The 25,000-nt window shown below is 34.7% G+C and overlaps 1 protein-coding gene across 1 annotated transcript in view; it reads left to right on the top strand.

Annotated features, from left to right (window-relative positions):
• The window catches only part of LOC135203464 (multiple PDZ domain protein-like), a 658,890-nt gene that overhangs the window by 164,572 nt on the left and 469,318 nt on the right, over positions 1-25,000 (top strand). Inside the window, 2 exon segments of the mRNA XM_064233189.1 lie at positions 4,942-5,100; positions 5,542-5,772. Of these exon segments, the coding sequence (XP_064089259.1) occupies positions 4,942-5,100; positions 5,542-5,772 (390 nt within the window).

Raw genomic sequence — 25,000 nt, 5'->3', positions numbered from 1 at the left:
AAGCAAGAAATGAAAAGTGGGAAGGATATGGAAAATACAACTTCTACAGTAAAAATATAAAATGGTCAGAAATTAATGAAGAATTAAACAAGATTGGATAACATTTTCGTAAGTGATGACATAAGGGTAAATACGGAGATATATATAAAATATTGGAGAAAATAGTGGAAAAAATATATACCGAAGAAGAAAAGTAAACATCATTCATGCATACCAAGAGACAGAAGGATCTTGTTCAGAAAATCAGAAAGTGGAAAAAAGGTCTTGCAAAGAAAAAAATGCATGGAAAGTTATAGACTAAAAAGTAAGATAGAAAATGCAGAACAAAAGATTATACAATCAAAGAAAATGAAAACGGGACTTGAAGAAAAAAACACCCTATTAAATATCAGCAAACCCAAACTATTATACTCATATGCGAAGAAGATGAATAAAAGAAGAATAGAAATAGGCCCTCTGAGATTGAAGGGAGATTAACGAATGAAAAAAAGGAAATTTGCAACATACTGGCAGAACGATATAAGAGAGAATTCACCCCTAGAATAGATAATGAAGATAATGATATAGAAGTAAGGGATGAAATAGTGAATATTTAGCTGACATAGATATTAATGAAGCTGATATTGTGCAGGCTATTAATGAAATTAAAAATGGAGCTGCTGCAGGGCCTGATGGAATTCCTGCTATTTTGTTAAAGAAAGTAGTTCATTCTATCGCAAAGCCACTTGCAATATTATTAAGACAAAGTGTAGATACGGCAAGATATATGATGAGCACAAATTAGCATATATTACCCCTACTTTCAAAAGTGGATCAAGACTAGAGCAAGTAATTATAGGCCTGTGAGTCTAACATCACATATTATGAAAGTGTATGAAAGGGTAATGAAGAAAAATATTATGAAACATTTAATAAAACAAAAAATAATTTGTTTAATAAAGGACAACATGGTTTCGTACCCGGAAAAAGTACACAAACCCAACTGTTAGTCCACCGTGAGAACATATTCAACAAAAATATGAAAAGCGGAAATGAAACAGATGTGGTTTATTTAGACTTTGCAAAAGCTTTTGATAAAGTAGACCATAATATATTAGCGAAGAAAATTAGAAAACACCATCGTGGATAAAGTAGAAAATGGTTAAAAGAATTTTTACACACAGAAAACAGATAGTTATTGCAAACGACGAGAAATCGGATGAAGCCAAGGTAATATCCGTGTGCCGCAAGTACGGTGTTAGCTGCAATACTGTTTGTTTATTATGATTGAAGACATAGACAATAATGTTTAAGGATTCGTAGTGAGTAGTTTCGCAGATGACACAAGAATAAGTAGAGAAATTACTTGTGATGAAGATAGGAACGCTCTACAAAGAGACCTTAACAAAGTATATGATTGGGCAGAGGTAAATAGGATGGTATTTAACTCTGATAATTTGAATCAATAAATTATGGAGACAGAGAAAGAAAGCTATATGCATATAAGGACCTAATAATGAGACCATCACAAATAAGGAAGCAGTTAAAGACCTTGGTGTGATGATGAATAGGAACATGTTTATGCAATGATCAAATAGCAACTCTGTTGGCAAATGTAAAGCAAAAATGGAATGTTTGTTACGGCACTTCAAAACAAGAAAAGCTGAACACATGATTTATGCTTTAATAAACATATGTTCGTAGTCCACTTGAATATTGCAATATGATATGGTACCCACACTATCAAAAGGATATTGCACAAATAGAGAGTGTACAAAGGTCCTTTACAGCTAGAATAGAAGAAGTTAAGGACCTAGACTAACTGGAAAGACTACATTCTTAAAATTATATAGTCTAAGGAGAAGAGAACGCTACATGATAATTCAGGCATGGAAACAGATAGAAGGAATAGCAGAAAATATCATGGAACTAAAAATATCAGAAGAGCAAGCAGAGGTAGATTAATAGTGCCCAAAACTATACCAGGAAAAATAAGGAAGCACACAGGACATTAATCCACTACGCACCAGCATCGATAATGCAGCGTCTATTCAATGCGTGCCAGCTCATCTGAGGATATATCAGGAGTGAGCGTAGATGTGTTTAAGAATAAGCTCGACAAATAGCTAAACTGCATCCCAGACCATCCAAGATTGGAAGATGCAAAATATACCGGAAGATGTCTAGCACTCTCTGTAGACATTAGAGGTGCCTCACACTGAGGGACCTGGGGCAACCCGAACAAGATTGTAAGGTCTGTAAGGTCTGTAAGGTCTCTCTCTCTCCTTTTCAGTATATTTGATTAGCAAATTATCTTCATTATTTTACTGAAACCTTGTTCTCCTCTCTCCTCTCATCTCTCTCTCTCTCTCTCTCTCTCTCTCTCTCTCTCTCTCTCTCTCTCTCTCTTTTTAAGGATATTTGATTAGCAAAATTATCTTCATTATTTTACTGAAACCTTTTACTCTCTTCTCTCTCTCTCCTCCTCCTTCTTCGTCATCCTCCTCTCTCTCTCTCTCTCTCTCTCTTCTCTTTTGTATATTTGATTAGCAAATTTATCTTCATTATTTTTAACTGAAACCTTGTTCTCTCTCTTCTCTCCTCTCTCTCTCTCTCTCTCTCTCTCCTCTCTCTCTCTCTCTCTCTCTTTTTTTTTTTAGTATATTTGATTAGCAAATTATCCTCATTATTTTACTGAAACCTTTTACTCTCTCTCTCTCTCTCTCTCCTCTCTCTCTCTCTCTTTCTCTCCTTTTCGTATATTTGATACCAAATTATCTTCTTATTTTACTGAAACCTTGTCTCGTCTCTCTCTCTCTCTCTCTCCTCTCTCTCCTCTCTCTCTTTTTAAGTATATTTTGATTAGCAAATTTATCTTCATTATTTTACGAAAACCTGACTCTCTCTCTCTCTTCCCTCTCTCTCGTCTCCTCTCTCTCCTCTCCTATTCTCTCTCTCTCTCTCTCTCTTTTTAAGTATATTTTTTTAGCAAATTTTATCTTCATTTTATGAAACTTGACCTTGTACTCTCTCTCTCTCGTCTCTCTCATCTCTCTCTCTCTCTCACTCTCTCTCTTCTCTCCTCTTAACCTTATATTTGGATTAGCAAATTATCTTCATTATTTTTAACTGAAACCTTGTCTCTCTCTCTCTCTCTCTCGATGGCTCTCTCGTTCTCTCTCCCTCTCTCGCTCTCTGTTCATTTTTTGTAAGTATATTTGATTAGCAAAAATTATCTTCATTATTTCACTGAAACCTTGTACTCTCTCTCTCTCTCTCTCTCTATCTCTCTCTCCTCTCTCTCCGATTGCAAGTTGTTATTTTATTTTATTTTCATGTAATCTGGATTATCCTTAATCCACTTTTGTATACCTAGTTAAAAAAAAAAAATTTTTTTTCTCTCTCTCTGTCTCTCTCTCATGTATTTTGTAATGGGGGATTCCCCGACCCTGCCTTAGGGAAATATAAATTTTGATGATCATATTTTACCGGGAGCTGTTGTTGATATTTTATTTTATATTTTCCTGTCAAAATAACTTTTTGCTTCGAGTATTTTGTGATATTTTCTCACTGAGACGTTATAATACTGCTGCTACTTGTTTTTTTTTGTTGTTTTTTTGTTGTTGTTGTTATTATTATTATTATTATTATTATTATATTATTATTATCATTATTATTATTATTATTATTATTTAGTTTATCTTCCTCTTATTCTTTTTCTTATTATTGTTTATTATCATTATTATAAATATTTTTATTATAAGGTTATATTTATCTTATTATTTATATTATTAATAAGTTTTCATTTAAATTTTAAAATTTTCTTTCTTCTTCTTTTTGTCATTAATTTTTCATTATAAGTTTATCATGAAGTTTTATTTATGTTATTATTATTATCATCATCATCAAGTTCGTTTTTTAAATTTACTTTCTCTTTTTATTATTATTTTTATTATTAATTATTATGAAGTTAATATTATTAGTAGTATTAGTATTATAATGTTCGCTTTTAAATGTTCTTTATATTTTTTTTAATTATTTTTATTAGTAATTATCATGAAGTTAATATCTATTATTATTATTATTATTATTATTATTATTATTATTATTATTATTATTATTATTATTGTTATTATTATTATTATTATTATTATTATTTTATTATTATTATTAAGATCGCTTTTAAATTTTTCTTTCTCTATTTTTGTTATTATTTTTATATTAATTATCATGAAGTGGATTTTTATTGTTATTAATGAAGTAATTATCATAATCATTATTATTTTATTATTATTATTATTATTGTTATTATTATTATTAATTTTATTATTATGCTTGTTTATTGTATTATTTATTATTATTATTATTATTATTATTTATTAGTTATTATTCTGTTGAATAAAATGGCAGAATTCAGCGAATTAATCTTATATATTATCTTTTCTATTTTTCTTATTACTCACTTTTCTGGCTCAGCGATATTTCGCAATAATTGGCCAATATTCGTATTTGGGCTTATGCTGAAAATGGTATTATATTCAGAACAGGCTTTATTAATCAAAGACTGGTATTATTAGTATACTGGTATATGGGAACGCCGTAGGGAGGAGAAACGTTTCTTGGGTAATGTCATTCCAAAATATTATTATTATTATTATTATTATTATTATTATTATTATTATTATTATTAAAGTTCGTTTTAAATTTTCTTTTTCTGCCTTTTTTTATTACTTTTATTTATGATTATTATGAAGTTAATATTTATTATTATTATTATTATTATTATTATTATTATTATTATTATTATTAAGTTTGCTTTAAAATTTTCTTTCCCTTTTTTTAATTATTTTTATTATTAATTGTTACCATGAAATCATTATTATTATTATTCATCATTATGATTATTATTACCACCATCAAAACGGTCGTAAATAACACGGCAATCCTCTCCTTATTCCGAAGGACTCCCGCTTGCAATCCGGCGACCACATCCTGCAGATCGGGGAAGTCAACCTCCGGGGTATGGGCAGCGACCAGGTCGCCACCGTCCTCAGGCAATCCGGGTCCCACGTCCGACTCATAGTGGCGAGACCTGTCGAGCCCACCTCTCCCGATTTCCAGGTCAGTTGGGGGCCCTCATTCATTGATTGATTGATTTCTGCTGGTGAAGGCTGGCGTCGCAATATCTAGGTTGTCGATGCTTTTATGATTTAAGATTTTCCTTAGTTTATGTTTTTGGAAATAAGGTTTTGTGGGTAGTTCTGAAAGGAAAGTTGTTTAGTTTTTAATTGTAGGAATATTACCCTAAGTCACAGCAGTAACCCTTAAAGCCACTGGAAAATGTAAATGTAACCCTTAGCCCCCTGCAATCACTATCCCATCCCTTAGCTTCTTAAATCAACACCTCAACCCTTAGCCCCTTACAGCAACATTCCATCCCTTAGCCCCTTTGATCACTAGCCCAACCTTTAGCCCCCCTAGATCACCATTCCATCCCTTAGCCCCTTGAATCCCTACCAATGACAGCAGAATCGTAATCAAGTATTCCCCACCTCACCACAGATGGGTCGCTCGGCTCCAATCGTCGAGACCCGAGTCCTGAACGACCCCGAGGAACTGGAACGCCGTCTGAGCCTCCTACAGAACGGGTACCCACCTTCTTCGTCCTCCTCTGCGGCAGCTGCTGCTGCTGCAGCGGCGGCGGCGGCGGCAGCAGGCGGAGGCCCTGGGCCGATAGTGGTCCCTAATGTCGATCAGATGGGACCTTACACCAACGGAGAGGCTGAGCCTGGGGTGAGTGTTGGATGTTTAGCTTTTTTTATGTTTTCAGCTGAGGTATTTTTTTTTTTTTGTATTTTAAATTTGGGTATGTTTGTACTTTTGTACTTTCTGTTAGGATATTTTTTCTTTTGTAATTTTAGTTCGGGTAGTTTCTTTTCTTTTGTGATTTTAGTTTGAGTAGGTGTTTGTCTTTTGTAAATTTAGTTAGAGTAGGTTGTTTTCTTTGGTAAATTTTAATCAGGGTAGGTTTTTTTTTTTTTTAACTAGTTAGGGTTGGTAGGATTTTTCTTTGTAATTTCACTTAGGGTATTTTTTTTTATTTGCAATTTCAGTGAGGGTAGCTTGTTTCCTTGTAGTCAAGATTTGGATAGGTTTTTTTTGTAATTTCAGTTAGGGTATGTAGGTTTTTTCTTTGTAATTTCATTTAGGTTATTTTTTTTTACTTGGAATTTCAGTGAGGTTAGCTTCTTTCTCTGTAGTCTAGATTTGGATAGTTTTTTTTTTCTATTTCATCTCGTAGTTTTTTATTCCATTAAAGTTTAGTTTTTTGTAATTTCAATAAAGGTTTTTTCTTTAATCTTAATTAGTGTAAGTTTTTGTTTTTAATTTTAATACAGACACTTTCTTGTAATTAAGATATGGTGTTTTTTTGGGTGATTTTAATTAACATGGTTCGTTTATATTTTTTATTTTAATTAAGGTAGTATTTTTTAAATTATTAAAGAGATGATTTTTGGTAATTGAAATAAGGTTAGTTTTTTCTTGGTGATTGAAGTTAAAGTAGTTTGTTTCAATTTGTTATTTAAATTTGGGTTGTTTATCAAAGGTAAGACCGTTTTATGTATAATTTTCTGTGTTTGTACTAATATCTTTAAGGTTTATGACTAATGTTCTTTAAAAAACCAAGACTGATTTCCTTCTGAATTCTGTACAAAGCCTTAATTGAAATCAGGTGCACCTGACGAAATTATCAACAAATTTGCCCCTGAATTATTTCCTGTTACTTTTCAGTAATTTTGCCTCTTACATGCAAACTGAATCCATAAGGTGATTTATTTTCAAGTTCATTATTATTAATTTTAAATAATACTCTCAAAATACAAGAATTCAGAATCCAGGTGGAAGTTAGTTTTTTATTTATTTATTTATTTATTTATATAGGAGATTCTTATTATGAGGAACGTTTTTGGCAGGTGTTCGTGTTTTTCCTTGTTGACCAGGTGATGTTTTTCTTTAGTGTTTTTCAATTGTGTGTTTTTTTTTGTGGTTACTTGTAAGGTTCAAGATTTTGTCATGCGTCATGGCACGTTGGATTATTTATTTAGAAAAAAATCTTCATAATTATTTCGTTTATTGACGGTAGTTTATTGTATTTTCAAAATCGTGTGAATGATTGACATATACATAGTTATAATAATTATTAAATATTACAAAACAAACACTGAAATGACAGGCAATACTTCTTTTTATATTACCACAAGCAAAAGAGCCTTGATCTTTATTTATTTTAATGACAGTAAAATATTATATATATGTATATAATTATATATATATATATATATATATATTGTGATTTAAAGACCCTGTCATTTATTTACATATTTTCTGCATATTATAAATCCTGTCAATAATTGACATTCATATATTGATAAATCATCAAGAATTATTGCAAATACCACGCTGGAATGATTTGTAATACTTCTCTTATTATAGACGATATCCTGTACATTAAAAACCCTATCATTGATTGGCACACCCATAATGTTAAATTACTCTCATTAATTACAAAACACAGAAACAAATAACGAATAATACTACTGTTATATTATCGATCGTGAACCGATCGTGAAGGCGCGTCCGTTTTCTATGATTCTGTGCTCGTTTTCTATTTTCGCACGTTTTCTGTCGTGATTCCGTGTTTTGTTTTGGTCCATTTTCTGTTTTGGCGCGTTTTCTGTGATTGCTTTATACATGGTTTTCTATTTTCGCAGTTAGGTTCTGTAAACAATATTGAAAGGGGTGTTTGGTTAGGGAGATGTATTAGTTATGAGTGTATATATATATTTGTATGTGCATATATCTCATGATAAGCCTATTAATGAATGGACACTGTGATCCTATTAAAGAGAGCATAATTTGGAGTTGAAAATATGTGGGCCTTATAATAGGATACCATTACTATAATTAACTGCAGACATATCAATGTGAACAGTATTAACGGCAATTAAAAAGATAGTGAAACGGTGATAAGGTCAGCTGTTCTAATGGTGACATAATGTTATAGATAGGTGATGGTGAAACGCGGTAGCGAGTCCTGTAGAATGTATAATCTTTAGTCATTATAAAGGTGACAATGTAATTGTGTTAAAAATGGAAAAAGATAGTGAAATTTGGGTAGTATCAACCGTAGAGTTTATCGTGACTTCCATTGTCTGGCTATTATAAAGATTTCCTAGACCTCTCTCTCTCTCTCCTCTCTCTCTCTCTCTCTCTTTCCCTCTTTGTTTATATATATATAATATATATATGTATATATATATATGTATATATATACATACATATAGTTTATTTATTTTTGGTACTGCATTACACTATAGTCCCCCATGCGACCAGTCTAGTATTTATCCGTCTTCTCTCAATATACCCGTTTTCTGTGGATTTTCCGTTTGCCCTTGACGTTCTCTTGTGTCATGTTAATTCGTCATTTTTCAATCTCCAGTCGTGTCGTTTCATTTGGGAAGCATATTTTATAATGTAACATGGGAAAAAAATGGAAATTGGAATTATTTAAATTCCACGTGGGTTTTAAAAGAGAATATATTATGTAATATATAGTATATATATAATATTCTGGATGCTATTTTACAGACTAGAAAGATCGTCTATGTGTATTGTATCCTGTTAACGTATTGAATGTCAGAGTGGTTTGGTCTTTTATGAGTTCTCATACTTATTTCATTCACTTGTATAGAAAGTGTTAGTATTTCAAATACTGAAAAAATATACGATTTTATTAGAATATGGTAACTCACATCATCACAAACAAAAGATAAATACATCACTCAATAACGCAGTTTATCTTCCACGAGTTGAAAAAATCTATCTTCCACCAATCATACGAAAACAAGGTGTGATCCGACCTACAGCTTGGTCTTGACGCGTATCCGTGCTATAATCTCTACGGTTGGATAGTGCGTTGTTTCACCAACGAAAATGAAAATAAATACACTATATTTTATTAGAAATAATGATTCTGTACCTTTTAACATGCACTTTATTATTTAAATTTTCATTCTAATAAATAAATCATAAACATCCTATCCTAAAGTTCCTGTATCTTTCACTCAACGGAAAACACCTTTTTCAGACCTTTTTAGGCTTTTACGCAGCCCTTTCCTACCCCCCTCCCCCACAACAAGAACAAGAACAATAACAATAACGAAAACAAACTAGTTCTTAGGCTGACTCCGCGGGTAAGCGAAAATCGCAATAAATCACACACATACACAACCATAGCCTCCTCGAATCGAATAAAAACTACATTTCTGAATCAGCCCCTCAACAATAGACTGTTTGTTATTGGCTGGCTGTCAGGGCGGGAGCTAGTTTTGATGGATTATGAGGTCTAATATATCCTTGGTGAATGCCGAATGGCCATTGTGTTAAAGGTATGTGTTCATTGATTTCCTGCGGGTTTCCACTGCCTGGAGATTGTGTGTGTGTGTGTGTGTATTGTGTATGTGTTTGTATGTATACAATACACACACACGAACACTATATATATGTATATATAATCTTTATATTTATATAAACCAATATGCTCTCTCTCTCTCTCTCTCTCTCTTAATTTATGATAAACAAAGTATACACCACGAAAAAACTTCCATTTGTAACCTGAATTATAGTAAAATTTACATTTGAATCTGCAGGTGCAAGGAATGAAGGAGAATAAATTGCAACCCCCCCCCCCCCTCTCTCTCTCTCTCTCTCTCTCTCTCTCTCTCTCTCTCTCTCTCTCTCTCTCTCTCTCTCTCTCTGCCTCCGCCTCCGATTCATATTGCAAAACGGCAGGTGATCGTGCTTCTGCATTGAAGTGATATTGTAGCCCGTTGTCAATGCCTCATGTTTGCAATGTCGTTTTGACATTAAAGGCTCACACACACACAAACACAGAAAGAGAGAGAGAGAGAGAGAGAGAGAGAGAGAGAGAGAGAGAGAGAGGCGCATTTAGGATTAAGTTCGTTTCAAGGAAACAAAGATTAAACCTACATAGATGGATGCTCAGTAAGATAGATGAGGTAGAAAATAGAAAATTCTCTCTCTCTCTCTCTCTCTCTCTCTCTCTCTCTCTCTCTCTCTCTCTCTCTCTCTCTCTCTCTCTATCTTGTGTGTGTGTGTGTGTGACTAGTGAACTAGATATTAAACGAGTTTAAGTGACAAGAATTCATCTATTTACAGTATATATATATATATATATATATATATATTATATATATATATACATATATACATACACATATACTATATACACATGCATGTGTATATATATATATATATATATTATATATATATATATATATATGTACACACAGTCATATACACATGCTATATACACAAATGTATATATATAAAGGTATAAGCCACGAAGGAAAGATAAACAACCGGGTTTCTGTAAGATCTTTCGTCTCAACGTCCTTTACTTAGTAGACAAACTTACTTACATGAGAAAATTGAGAGTTCAGGAAAGGTCGTATAAGTGACAGATAGGGATTATGAGGAGATTAGTAACTAGAATCCAACACACCTGGAGAACGAGTAACCTTTCTAAACTAGCATAAACATGGGTACAATTTAAGAACAAACAGATTAAGTCTAACTGCTCATATTCAGGGACAATATATGGATTATACAGGGTGACAGCTGACCACGTTCAGATCTTTGGTAAACAATAAATTATTCACAAAACATATTAAACATACATATGCAACAAAGATAAGGCCACTAATTTGTATTTAAGTCTGTAATTATATCTTTGAGTTCATTCTTAAACATGTTACAAATACAAGGGTCTAAATGAAACAGGCCACGACTAATATTAACATTACAATGGGAAATAAGTTGTATTATGGCAGATTCTAAAAGATTTCGTGATAAGACATCTTTTGATCTTGTAATTACTGAACTACCAATCCAATTTATCTGGTGGTTGTTTTCACTTAAATGAATGAATATTGCATTAGATGTTAAATGAATGAATATTGCATTAGAAGTTTGCCCAGTTTTGACAGAATATTTATGCTGTTTTAATCTTAATTCTAAGCCCTTGCTCGACTGTCCGAGATAAAAGGAGGGGCAGTCCATAAATGGAATTTTATATATCATGTTGTTGCTTTCCTTGGGACCATTTTTTATTAACATTCCTTTTAGTGTGTTATTATTCTCATGTGAGTCAGTTTGTCTGCCAAGTAAAGGACATTGAGTCGAAAGATCTTGCAGAAACTCGGTCGTTTATCTTTCCTTCGTGGCTTATACCTTCATTTATGCATTTATCACGTTCCAAACTTTCGTGATTCAGTTATACATGTATATATATACATACACATTCCTCATCTTATTGACTCCCGGTTGATCTGTCTCACAAACATACTCTAAAAATTGCACTACATTCTGCAACTTCAAGTTTCGCCTTTTTTTCTCTCTCTCTGAACTGGAGTGGGGAAAGGAATGGGCGCTGAATATAGAAGCGGGGGAAGGGGAGGGGGTGTATATGACGGGTATTAGGAAAGGTTAGTGTGGGGGGGGGGAAGGACTGTGGTGGGGGGGTGGATTTGAGGAAGGCTTTATTGCAATTCAGCGTATGAGTGTAAATCACTTGTGTGACCCGGTTGTAATCTCGGGTGCATATTGACATGAGGTATTACTTCAGGGTCGAGAGAAGGTTGTGCCTCTCTCTCTCTCTCTCTCTCTCTCTCTCTCTCTCTCTCTCTCTCTCTCAGTCTGTAGGTTACAGTGTCCCCTTTTTTATTAATGAATCATTGTTAATTTTTCGTTTGGTATTTTTTCATGCAGTGGAAATTAATTTTTATATCTGTGGAAGTTGCTTCTCTCATTTTCACAGTGAAGTTGTATATGGATTTATCTGTTTTGTTCTGCTTCATGGAGTTTTGTTGGATATGTCTCTCTCTCTCTCTCTCTCTCTTGTCCCTCTCTCTCTCTCATCTCTCGGGGTCTCTCGTTCTCTCTCCTTCTCTCTCTATAATATACCTTATATCTATATAATATATATATATATATAGATATATATATATATATATTATATATAAACAACATACTATACAAGGAAAATATATATATATACACGCGTACATATACATACATGCATCGCCCCCTTACATTATATTTTCCACTTACTCTCCAAATTAAAGGTTATAAGCCCCCCCATCCCTCCCCCGTTCCCCCACTCCCCCTCCATCCTCCATCACCTCTTTGCTGATAATTCTGAGGACCCTGTTTATGTCGGAAGTGGCCCTTTGGTCCGACCTCTCATTAACTTGTTGACAAGAAATGAAGGGAAAAATGGAAAGAAAGTGGAGGGGAAGGGGGTTCAGGACCCCCATTTTCTTTTGAGAAGGGTAGATGGGGTACCTGAGGTGGTGGTAATTCAATATGTGGTGGGAAGTGAACGAATTGGGGGTTGATCTCGAAGTGTTTTCTCCTCTGATTTGGTGTGGTGAGTTTTTTTTTTTTTTTTTTTTTTTTTTTTTTTTTTTTTTTTCTCAGTATTTGAAGATTTTTTTTTTCTTTTAATTTTTTTATTTTATTTTATATATGTATATATATAGTTATCATTAATTTAGACATGATTTATGCATCTAACAATGACAAGAAAAACGTAACGTACTATTTTAAATCTTGACCTGTTTCGACCTTATTACAAAGCCATGTATATGTATATATATGCACATATTTTTATTTATATATACATATATTTTATACATATTTATATATGCATACATACACATAAGGACTGTTCACTGTTGTTATTCGGTGATAGGAAATATTACACAGGATATGAATATTGATATTTTTTTATATCTTACGTGTACGGTATAATGCATCATACGTTTTTACAGATTCATTTTATCCTACAATGTTTATCGTGTACTTGAATTAAAACCTTACATTTGTGTTCACTCATTTATTTATTTATAATTTTTTTTTATTTTTATCTTTTCTCTTTCAGTTCGTTTTCCCCTCACCTTTTTATTGGCTCTCGATTTTGTTATTTCTTGAATAATGTTTTCTCCTCCTCCTCCTCCTCCTCCTCCTCCTCCCCTCCTCCCAGTTAACCTGTCTGCCATTTGTCTTTGTCTCGATGCCGACATTTTACCGTCACTTCCTTCAGTTCCACGGATTCTGACCTGCTTATCTCTCTCTCTCTCTCTCTCTCTCTCTCCTCTCTCTCTCTCTCTCTCTCTCTAGTATTGATTGCTAGTGATAGTGTATAGGTAATCTCTGTGTATGGGTGGGGATTACAGCGAGGAACTTAATATGAAATCTCTCTCTCTCTCTCTCTCTCTCTCTTCTCTCTCTCTCTCTCTCTCTCTCTCTCTCTCTCTCTCTCTCATGAGATTCAAGCCGTGTGAACTGTGATTTATGAGTCTTCATAAATTCTGCAATTACATATGAAATTTATTACGAATTTTTATATTAAAATTGAATATTAAGATGAAATGAAGAACATAAATCCTGCATTATCAGAAAATATTAGGAGGAGAATGAATTAGAAATAGCTTAATTAAGAAATGGTCTGTTTTTGATATGGTCTGTGAATTATATGTGTTTTAATTTTATGTGAGTTCTTCTGGATTTCGTTCATTCCTTTCGTGTTTCTTTATTGGTTTCTTTATTATCAAATGCAGTGGGTTTAGCTATCTCGACTTTAATAATCTTGTTATTTTTCAGAACGTAGGTATGATCTTCTTTATTATTATAAAAGTTAATCATTGTTTAATTAAATACAAGTTTCATTTTGCTTTAAATTTTCAAATCTTGGTAATCATTATTGTTTGTTATAAATTCAATTTGCATATGATATAATAAAATGGAATTTTAAAACTATATGGAGATCAAATCACGGTTTTATTTTTTCATTAGACATGGGGATCCAACTATTCTTTTTTATTGATTAATATAAACTTGATATGGATATCAAATCACGGCTTTTATATTAGACATTATCAACTTAATCTTTATATTATAATAATGTGCCACTTTCATAGTTCTTTCACTTTACAAATGAAGGGTAATCTATATTTTTTACTATAAACTTAATATGATTATCAAATCATGTCTGTTATATCAGTTCTTATTAACTTAATCTCTATATAATGAAATGCGACTCTTATATTCCTTTCATTTTGCAAATTATGGGTCATCTATACTTTTTGTTATAAACTTAATTTGCATATAATATAATTCAACTTTTATAGTCCTGTCATTTTTCAAATCATGGGTAATTTATTGATTTATATAAACTTAATACTGATATCAAATCATGGCTGTTATATTAGACATTATTAACTTAATCTTTATATCATAAAATGCAGCTCTTATCTTCCTTTCAGTTTTCAAAAAATGGTTAATTCTTATGAATGATTGTAGACTCATTATGTCTATCCAGGTCATTTCTATACCTACCTTCGTGTCTCTGGTCACCTGGCAGGCAATATTTAACTTATTTAATTTATATATAATATATAATATATATATATATATATATATATATATATATATATATCAACAACAATTCCTTCCTTTAGAGAGACGACATCAAAGTACCGGAAATGATGGAGGGAAATCTTTGAAATTAATTAATGCCGTTTTAATCATCCAGAGAATTAATTTGTCATTTCAGAGTGTGGGAAAAAAATGAGGGTATATGATTAATATTTAGTTAATACTCTGACGCGTATTGATTATAATGTCTCGTGTTGGTTTGTCAGTAGATTTAAAAATAAAAAAAAAAATGTGGAGTGTAACGTGATGTTTAGTTATGTTTTTATTTTTTTTATTTATTTTTGAAGGTTTGTTTTATTTCGAAATTTTTTTTTATTTTGAAGATTTTTTTATTTTTGAAGATTTTTTTCTATTTTGAAGGTTTTGGTTTTTCTATTTCGAAGATATTTTATTTAATGTTTATTTTATTTTTGGATATATTTTAATTTTGAAGATTTGATAAGATTTTGATTTAGAGAGAAAAATTAAATTGTGGAGGCGTAGGATATATACTATATATATATTATATATATATATATATAGATATATATATATATATATATATATATATATATAGTGAGGAGAGAGAGAGAGAGAGAGAGAGAGAGAGAGAGAGAGAGAGAGAGAGAGAATGTATATATTTGTGTGTGTCTGAATCACCAATATGTAAGTAAAAAAAAAGATGTTCAGTAACGTAGCGAATTATTTTCCCCAGAAAAAAAAAAAATAATAATCCCCAATCCAATCCCCTTAGGATATCGGTCGGTCCTATGGGAGGATGCGAACGAGAGATCCCTATTTCCTGTATGTCCTCCTCCGGAGGAGGAGAATAAAATAAGAGAGAGAAAAGGATCCGTTGCAGCACAGGATTCTCTCGTATATGTCATTTCCGCCTCTCTCTTATTTACTTTCTTTTTTCTCTCTCTGCTTTTTTTATCCTTTAGTGACTCCTGAGTCGATTTGGAGCAGATGCTAAAAATTGAGAGAGGAGAGAGAGAGAGAGAGAGAGAGAGAGAGAGAGAGCGAGAGAGAGAGAGAGAGAGAGATTAACATTAAAATGTATATATATATATATATATATATATATATATATATAATACACACACACACACACACACACACACATATATATATATATATATAGATATATATATATATATATATATATATATATATATGTATATGATGCATACAATCTTTTGAGTGCTTGTATGTGCCTGTATGTTCTTGGTGTACGTGATGCAAACAAACATTCCTCGACTTACGAACAAACTTCATCTAGATAAAAGACACTTGAGGATTAGGGTTTGGTTGGGCGTGGATTGGGGGTGGGGGGTCTGCCTGGGTGGAAGAGCCGAGTGGAACTCATTCTTCCTTAAAACTGAGTGAGGACCCGATGGAGGGAACTCCCGTCAATCAGATATTAAGAAATTGTCGTAAATTTAAATTTGGTGTCTCAAGCCCCTTTCCACCCGCCCCTCCTCCTCTCCTCCTCCTCCTCCTCCTTCCTCCTCCTCCTCCTCCTATTTTACAGTGGAGTTTACATGCTCGCGCTCTTGCGCGCGCGCACGAGCATTTATCTAGCTGTGCGCCGTAAATATAGCCGATCATCGTCAATTTGCTTGGATCGTGCGCGCAAGATGGTGAGTCTTATGAAGGCTAGGTGGATCTCTCTCTTACTCTCTCGGGCTCTCTCTCTCTCTCTCTCTTTCTTTCTGAGTTACGTCAGTGTATGTTATATATACCTACTTTTTGCTTATAGATTTTTGTCCAATATCTCAAAGTTTTAGTCTTGTTTTGACAGAAGGATTCTAGAGTATGTATGTATATGTATATGTATATATATATATATATATATATATATATATATATATATATATATATATATATTTATATATATATTTAAATATCATTATTGTCAATTTGTAACCACTGGTAATTTTGTATGGCAGGATAATCAGTAAGTTAAGGAAATAAAATTATTTTTACCAAAAACTATATCGTCGAATACATGGGAGTACGCTCTCTATGTATTGATAGATAGGTCACAGTGTAGGTATATGTATTCCACAGTCAAATCACAGATAATCTGGAGCCTTTGTATGAATGGAAATTTCTGTCTAGGCGGCTCGAAATTTCAAAAAAGCATTTTAGAATTTTGGGATACAATTGTCGACAGAATTTTGATCCTGCGAGAGTATAAAATTTCCTTTTTTTTTTTTTTTTTTTTTTTTTTTTTTTTCTTTTTTTTTTCTTTTTTTTAAGACAAAAATATCTCAGTATAGTCCGGTGGAAAATGGAAAGCACTCGAACATTTTTGAGAAACTGATACATTTTGGCGCTCTCTGTTTCTCATCTTTTATTTATTGATTTTTTTTTTTTTTTTTTTTGCTACCAGCTTTTCAAAGAATGATTTCGGAGTCAGATTTCCTGAAGAATTGGTACGGGCTGTAACTGATTTTTAAGAGCTCTCTCTCTCTCTCTCTCTCTCTCTCTCTCTCTCTCTCTCTTATGCTTCTCGTATTTCTCTCAGTCTCCCCAACTTCAAGTACTTTTTCACCCTTTCAACTTCTGAAAGCCACTCTGAAGTTTCATGAAATGTAAAGGGCTCTCTCTCTCTCTCTCTCTCTCTCTCTCTCTCTCTCTCTCTCTCTCTCTCTCTCTCTCTCTCTCTCTCTCATGAAATTATCTCATATTTATTGGATTTCCCTTCTCTTAGTACGTAAACGCAATTTTTATCATTGTTTTTTCTGAAATATACAATAACCTTAATGGAAAACATTTAAGTAGTGTATTTAGGCCTTTGTGTTTTTTAGGCCTTAGGTTTTTAGGCCTTTTGTGTGGAGGGTCTTTGTGTTTTAGGCCCTCTTAGGTCTTTGTGAATATATTGAGTTTAATTATTGTAAGTAAGCCTGAGTTGTTAGTCTTTCCGGATTTTGAAAATATATAATAAGCCTAAAGGTTTTTCCTCTTTTACAGCTTCAGAGACACACACACACACACTCTCTCTCTCCTCTCTCTCTCTCTCTCTCTCTCTCTGTTTAAGTCACACACATATGTAATGATAGTTTAAAAGGTCAACTCATATTCTATTTTGGTCTTGTCGTTCTTGAAGAGGGAAAGAGTATTTGCCTACTCTCTCTCTCTCTCTCTCTCTCTCTCTCTCTCTCTCTCTCTCTCTCTCTGGTAAAGCGTGAAGATTCTGGGGTTTTACTGCCAGAGATAGATTTAATCCTTGTCACCTTGAGTGTAATTTTTCACTGCTGGGGGATTTGATGTCTCTCTCTCTCTCTCTCTCTCTCTCTCTCCAGAAGAACTTTAGAAACAATATAACATAAAATTGCTGAACGATTTAGTTGTACACATACAAAAGACAATATAAGATATTAAAGTAGAATTTTTTTTAACAGTAGTAGAAAAATACTTATAAAGTGTACTTTTGGAGGCTGCATAAACGACTGTAGGACACTTTTTGAACCCTTACCAAGGCTGTAGTTGAGAGAGAATGCGGAAAATAGTTTATAATAGATCAATAAACATAGCAATTGTTCATCTTTCCTTTAGTGATGTAAACACCGACATTCACGTTCTCCCGAGAACTTTGCAAAAGGCTTCAAAGGTTCTTCATTACCACTGGCTTCATTATTACCCCCTACCCCCCACCCCCAAAAGGAGTTATCTTCTTTAAGAGGGAGTATGTGTTCCTTGACATCAAAGACGTCTTCACTCCTTACTCCCTCTTACTCCCTCTTATTCTCTCTTTACTCATTCCACCTTCGGTGGGATAGGTTCATCACTCCGGGATAGGTATGCTGTTTTTTTGATGGCCGTAAAGTTGATGGAGGGTTTAATGAGATGACTGCTTGTAGCCTGAAGAGAGAGAGAGAGAGAGAGGAGAGAGAGAGAGAAGAGAGAGAGAGAGCTGTGAAGTGTAGACGTCAACTCTGTTTAGAGAAACATTTATGTTGGTTTGTTTCGAAAGAACATTTTCATGTTATTGTAATGATTATTTTAATAATTATGGTTATAATATATTCTTTATTGATATGATTGGTTATGAATGAGTCTGAAATCTTTGAAAGTTTAATATGGAAATTACTAATGATGTTGGAAGAAATAACCTGAATGATTAGATGGTCGTGTTTGTGAAATGAAAGACAAGGAAATGTAGATGAGAGAAAGGAATTGTTCTCTCTCTTTCTCTCTCTGTCGCTCTCTCCCTTCTTTATATACACACATAAGTAGGTACGTTATATATATATATATATATATATATATATATATATATACACACAACCATATATATATATATATATATATATATATATATATATATATATATATATATATATATATATATATATATGTTTTCGTCGTGTGTGTGTGCCTGTATATATAGACAGCCAGAGAAGAGACAAAATCTGTAATTATAAAAATATAAACAGAAGATGGAACGCTAATTCCATGCTAATTGTCTAAATGAGAGAATGCGATCATCAGCGCCCAAATGGGACAGTGATTTACGCTTCTCCAAGACGCAAATCATTGATTAGACGGCTTCGGATCGAGACGACGAAGTCTCTCTCTCTCTCTCTCTCTCTCTCTCTCTCTCTCTCTCTCTCTCTCTCTCTCTCATATCTCGGAATTTAAAGAAGCACTCTAGGCTGAGACAGTTCTCGGATTGTAAGTTGTTTTTATTTGTTAGAAGGTCTCTCTCTCTCTCTCTCTCTCTCTCTCTCTCTCTCTCTCTCTCTCTCTCCATTTACATATAGAAAAAAAGAAAGAGAGAATGTATTAACTTTCCCTATTCAATCAATCTTTGAATAAAAACGAGAGAGAGAGAGAGAGAGAGAGAGAGAGAGAGAGAGAGAGAAGAGGAGAGACGAGAGAGGAGGAACGAAGAGAGAGAGAGAGAGAGAGAGAGAAACTGAATCCGTCGATGAAAAATGAAGACTCGCTATGAAAGCGAACGATTGTGATTTAATGAAATCGCTAATTTGCTAATGACTCCATCAATTAGCGCAAATTGGGGCCGTCTTCATCTCCGTGTTGTAAAGAAAGGAGTGGAGGAGAGAGAGGATGGTTGGTTCTTGCCCCCCCCGCCCCGTAGTTGTTTGGCTGGTTTTGTTGTTTTTCCCCTCCCTTGTTATTGATTAATCCTGATTAAAGGTGTGTTTGTTTTTTCAAGATTGTTTTGCTCGTCAGGAAGACTTCGGAAATTTGTTAACACAATAGAACCGATGACCTGATATGCCTCAATATGTTGGTGTCTCGCTCCCTGTAAATAAGCAATTAGACTCTGGCGAGAGATTGGGTTGGGCTGGGTTCACCACCCCTAATGCGGAGGTCATTGCCTGAACCTTGAGACAGAACCGTTGGGAGTCAATGTTATAGTTTGGCAAAATGGGTTTCATCCGATTCGGCCCTTTGATAATCAAGCCCCCAAGAAATTATTATAAGGGACTAAAAAAAGAAAAAGTAATTGCCGTGTATATAAGCAATTTGAGTCTGGTCAGTGACTGAGTGGGTTACCAACGGTGAAGTTATTTTTTTTAAATCTTGAGACAGACTTTAGGAACCCTGTAAGGGTGGGTATTGGGTTTTCAACTGAGCCTGAGTGCTTCTTCCAAGACAAATGAATCTAAAAGTTAGTTCTTAGTTGTTTTAACCAGTTTTAATTACTCATCTAAAAAAAAGCTCCTCCAGTCTCTTCTTCTTCATAGGAACACATATCAAATCTCAAAAGCAGATATGAACTACCTTCTTACTTCAATTGGGAGTTGAAGCATTGTCGCACTTTCAAATTTCCCCCAAAAATATCTTTGTAAAAAATTTGTTTGCATTTTTTTTTTTTGCTTGTCAACCAAGTTACAGAAAGCTGCCTTAACATTCCTACCGAGTGGCTGTTTGTCTCTTTGTTGTTATTAGGTTGTTTTAGAACGAATAAGCTGGTTTTTCGTCATAGAAAATTGTATATAAATAAAATGTAAAGCTGACATTAGACTTCAGTCAAACCAGGGTATATAGTCCCCCAGCCATTGATCTGTGCCTCTATAAATAGCGTGAGGTTGGACCTACCTGCCGCCTGCTTGCGTGTGCGTGCGTGTGTGTCTGTCTATGCGCTTTAAAGCAGAGACAGCAGAAAGCAACTTTTGCTTTCCTCAAATCAAGGTAAGGGAGGGTCACTCGGTCCCAAAGAGATGGCCAGGGAAAACCAGGGATGCGTGAAATGGGGCAGTTGGACGCCGTAGAGTTTGGAGGTAATTCTGCCACTCTAATAGCACCAGCAGTTCGGGACAGCGTAGAGGAACCAAATTGCCTTCCTGACTGCCTGCTTGCTTGCTTGCGCGCCCGTGCGCTCCATTTCCCCTGTTCGATCATTTCCTGCTGCTGCTGCTGCTGGGATTCGTAATTTTATTCTCTCTCTCTCTCTCTCTCTCTCTCATCTCCTCTCTTCTCTTCCCCTCTCTTCGTCTCTCTCAAAGAGTCTGAGATGTTCGCAATGTTTCCCAAGTGATGTTTAGGTTTTATTGGCGCAGTGATGCTCTCTCTATCTCTCTCTCATCTCTCTCTCCTCTCTTCGTTCTTCTCGTCTTCTCCGTTCTCTCTCAGGCAACCTGTAAACGTAAAAATACAAAATTAAAAATTTACAACTTGACTGGAAAATCGTTAAGTATTGCGGTAATAAACTAATAATAATCAATAACTAATCAATAATAATAACTAATAATAATAAGAAATAATCAATAATAATAATAAGAATAATAATAATAATAATAATTAATAATATTAATTAATTTTTTATATTGAATTTTTTAACTTGAGCTTGAAAAGCAAAAAAAAAAGTAGTTGCATCTTTTCGTCAAGACTTCCAAATTGGATTCGTGTCTTCCTTGTAAGGCCTCTTGCAAAAACCACTTCATTTTGGGGACCCTCTTCAGCCCTCTCTCTCTCTCTCTCTCTCAGGTCCCCCCCCCCCCCCCCCCCCACTTCCAGTAAATTCCGGAATTCCAGGATTGTCCAAGCGGTCATAGGTTCCCAAAGCAAATCGCTCGAAGTCACCTTTCTTCGCCAAAAAACCAAGCTTCGTCTTCCCATTTTCGGGGTCACCCTCGGGATTATCGACCCGGTCCTATCTCCCATATACATCTCTATGCTCTCGATCCTCTCTCAATCTCTCTCTCTCTCTCTCTCTTCTCTCTCGTCTCTTAAATTGTTTTGACTCTCTCAGATGGACTTGAACTTTGATGAATTTCGTACCCAACCAATGGACTGCATTATTTTGGACATCTCTGACGCATTTTAAATCGCCTCATACTTTTCTTTTCCTTTCTAAGTTTCCTTTCGTACTTTCTCGATCTTTTTAGCCTCGTCCTCACTTTCTCATTTCTCCTGCCCTTATTTCTAACTTTTTCGTCCATAACTTCCTAGCCGCCCCGTCCCTCTATGTTTTCACCCATCATAATTTCTAACCTTCCTCACTTTTCCCTCGTACTTACTTTCTTTTCGGACTTTCCCTTCCCTCTTTCTCTCGCCATTTTCTGACTTTCCCCCCACTACTTGCTTAATACTCTGATACTTTCTCACTGATCTAACTTTCCTTTCATACTTTCAATCGCCAATTCTGACTTTTTCCTCTTACTTTTTCGTGCCCTTTCTAACTTCCCTCTATACTTTCTCTCACCCCTTTCTTAACATCTCCCTTCTACTTTCTCTCACCCCTTTCTTAACATCTCCCTTCTACTTTCTCTCGCCCTTTTCCTAACATCTCCCTCGTACTTTCTCTCGCCCCTTTCTTAACATCTCCCTCGTACTTTCTCTCGCCCTGTCTAACTTTCCCCTCCTCACACTTTATACGGAAGTGGGGATGTCTCTCTCTCTTAATACGACGTCTAAATCCGGAAAGTTTATACTATCGAGACCTGAGTTCGTTACGGACCGTTAAAGAGAAACTCGGAAGTTAGAGAGAGTTTTTGGGAATTTTCCGTCATAAGGTTGATTCGATGTTGAAATGGGCTTCTCTCTCACTTCTCCCGTCTCTCCTCTCTCAAGATCTCCTCTCTCTCTTCTCATCTTCTTCCTCTTCCTCTCCTCTCGGCTCTCAATTTATTGTTATATCACTGCGACATCTGTGGTGTTGTTCGTTCCGTTTTTTTAAAAACCAAACCACCTGGTTTAATTGTTATTAATTTACTGCAGCTCTCTCTACTCTCTCTCGCTCTCTACTCTCGCTCTCTCTCTCTATCTATCCTCAAGTTAGAAATCACAAAATTAAAAAACCCCCTTCTTCCAACGTTCCTGGTCATTCATTTAATTTTTCCCCCTTCGTCGTTTTCCGAGTTTCCTTTTCATTCGCATTTTTTTTATCGTTCTGTTTCTGTGTTTCGCTTTTATTCATTTGCTCTCATTTTTCCTCTCTCCACTCTTTCTCAATTACAACTTCCTTTTTCTCTTCACCTCTGGCGAGGTTCTTCCACCTTATTTTGTGTCCGTGTGGGATGGGAAATTTGGGTAGGGGGGGGGGGTTGAAATTTGTTCTCCTCTCTCTCTCTCTCCTCTCTCTCTGCCTCCTCCTCTATCTCGATATATTATAGATATTATATATATTATATATATATATATATATATAGAATGGTATGTATTGTATGGTAAGGTATTTCAATATTATACAGTAGAGGAGAGAGAGAGGAGGAGAGAGAAAGAGGGAAAGAGAGAGAGAGGAGAGAGAGAGAGAGAGAGAGTTATGAAATGCACTACTTTGAATCGATGGAATACTTTTTTTTTTTCATTTCTAATCCTAATGATTTGATTGCCCATCGGAAATCAGGAGAGGAGAGGATGAGAGAGAGCGAGAGGAGAGAGAAAAGAAAAGAAAAATTAAAAACAACAATTATTTTCCTTTCATTTGTTAGCGTGGATAAATCTTAGGTCCATTTGAAATGTATTAAATCAAACTACCCCCTTTCACCGATCGCTCTCATCTGCAGATGTCCCACCCTCGGTGGTCACTTGAGAATGTATCCATAGGCAGTTAACTTGCTTTTCATTATTATTCTTTTTAAATCAGTTTCAGAGGGAAGATTCATTTCGACTTTTGTCTTGTTTTTTTTTAAATTTATAAATTCGTCCGCTTTACTCTCATTGGATACCCCGCCCCCAAGGTTGTAATAATCCCGTAAAGAGTGCGCTCTCTCACGACCTCTCTCTAATCTCTATCTCTCTCTTCTCGTCTCTCTTCTCCCTTCCTCTCTCTCTCAATAATTCGGCGGGGCAAATCGATTTTAGAAAAAAAGTGTATATGTTAAAAAAGCAAAAAGTTGAGAATGATTGCATGCATAGAGAGAGGAGAGAGAGAGAAGAGGAGGAGAAGAGGAGAGAGAGAGAGAGACTGACGTTTGGCGCAGCTGTGTTGTTTGTTGTTGTTGTTGATACTTCAGTTGGAAGGTGAGGAGAGAGGGGGAAAGGGGAAAAAATGGTTCGACGGAAGGCGAATTTTATTTTGTTGTGTAATTGAATTACTTAATGGCAGGGTGATTGGGAAACGAGGATTTCTTGTAATCTCTCTCTCTCTCTCTCTCTTCTCTCTCTGCTGGCGTGTGGTGTGTGTGGGAGGTGCGCGCCCTGGGAGGGGCGAGTTGTTTGTGTGGGGGGGGGATTGTGTGTTAATATTCGTGAGTCGGTGTAATTAATTCAGTGAGAAAGACCTGAAGTGTTTATGGAAAGGTTTCCTTTGGTTTTTTGGTGATTTGTTATTGATCAACATTCGGATCTCTCTCTCTCTCTCTCTCTCTCTCTCTCTCTCTCTCTCTGTGTGTGTGTGCGCGCGCTCGCTCATCTATCTGCCCATCCAGGATTCGAACCCAATCTTTTGGTTCTGATAGAGTGGTAGACAATTCATTCCCCCAATATATAAGATGATGCAATTCCTTGCTGTACTTATTCCTGTCGTGTGTATGTGTGTGTGTTTGTTTGTCTGTGTTTTATTGAGTTATATTAAATGTATAAACTTCCGCTTTTCGTTTCTTTCATAATTCTGTTTACAAAGAGGGAGCGTGGTATTGTATATTCATTTTGAATGGGGGCAGCTATCCCCTTCCGTTTCGTGTATTTGTTTTATGTGCTGCTTGCTCATTTATCAGTTACTGCTTTCTCCATTTATTTTGTCAATTTTTGTATTTTTTTCTTATTTTATATTTCTTTCTATTTATAAGCTTATATCTGATAGTTGCAAGCTGTATATACTTTACTTGAGGAGGTATAATTGCAGATTATTTATCTCTTCTCTCTCTCTCTCTCTCTCTCTCTCTCTCTCTCTCTCTCTCTCTCTCTCTCTCTCACACACACACACACACACACACACATTTACAAATGGAACCGGGAATCATTACCTAGTTTATAAAGTAACTGATTTGGATAGGATGGAAGAATTTCTCTCTCTCTCTCTCTCTCTCTCTCTCTCTCT

The sequence above is a fragment of the Macrobrachium nipponense genome, chromosome 36 (genome assembly GCF_015104395.2).
Source record: "Macrobrachium nipponense isolate FS-2020 chromosome 36, ASM1510439v2, whole genome shotgun sequence".
Taxonomy (NCBI): Eukaryota; Metazoa; Arthropoda; class Malacostraca; order Decapoda; family Palaemonidae; genus Macrobrachium; species Macrobrachium nipponense.
The sequence above is the reverse complement of the archived record's forward strand: the minus strand, read 5'-3'. Positions and strand labels throughout refer to the sequence as shown.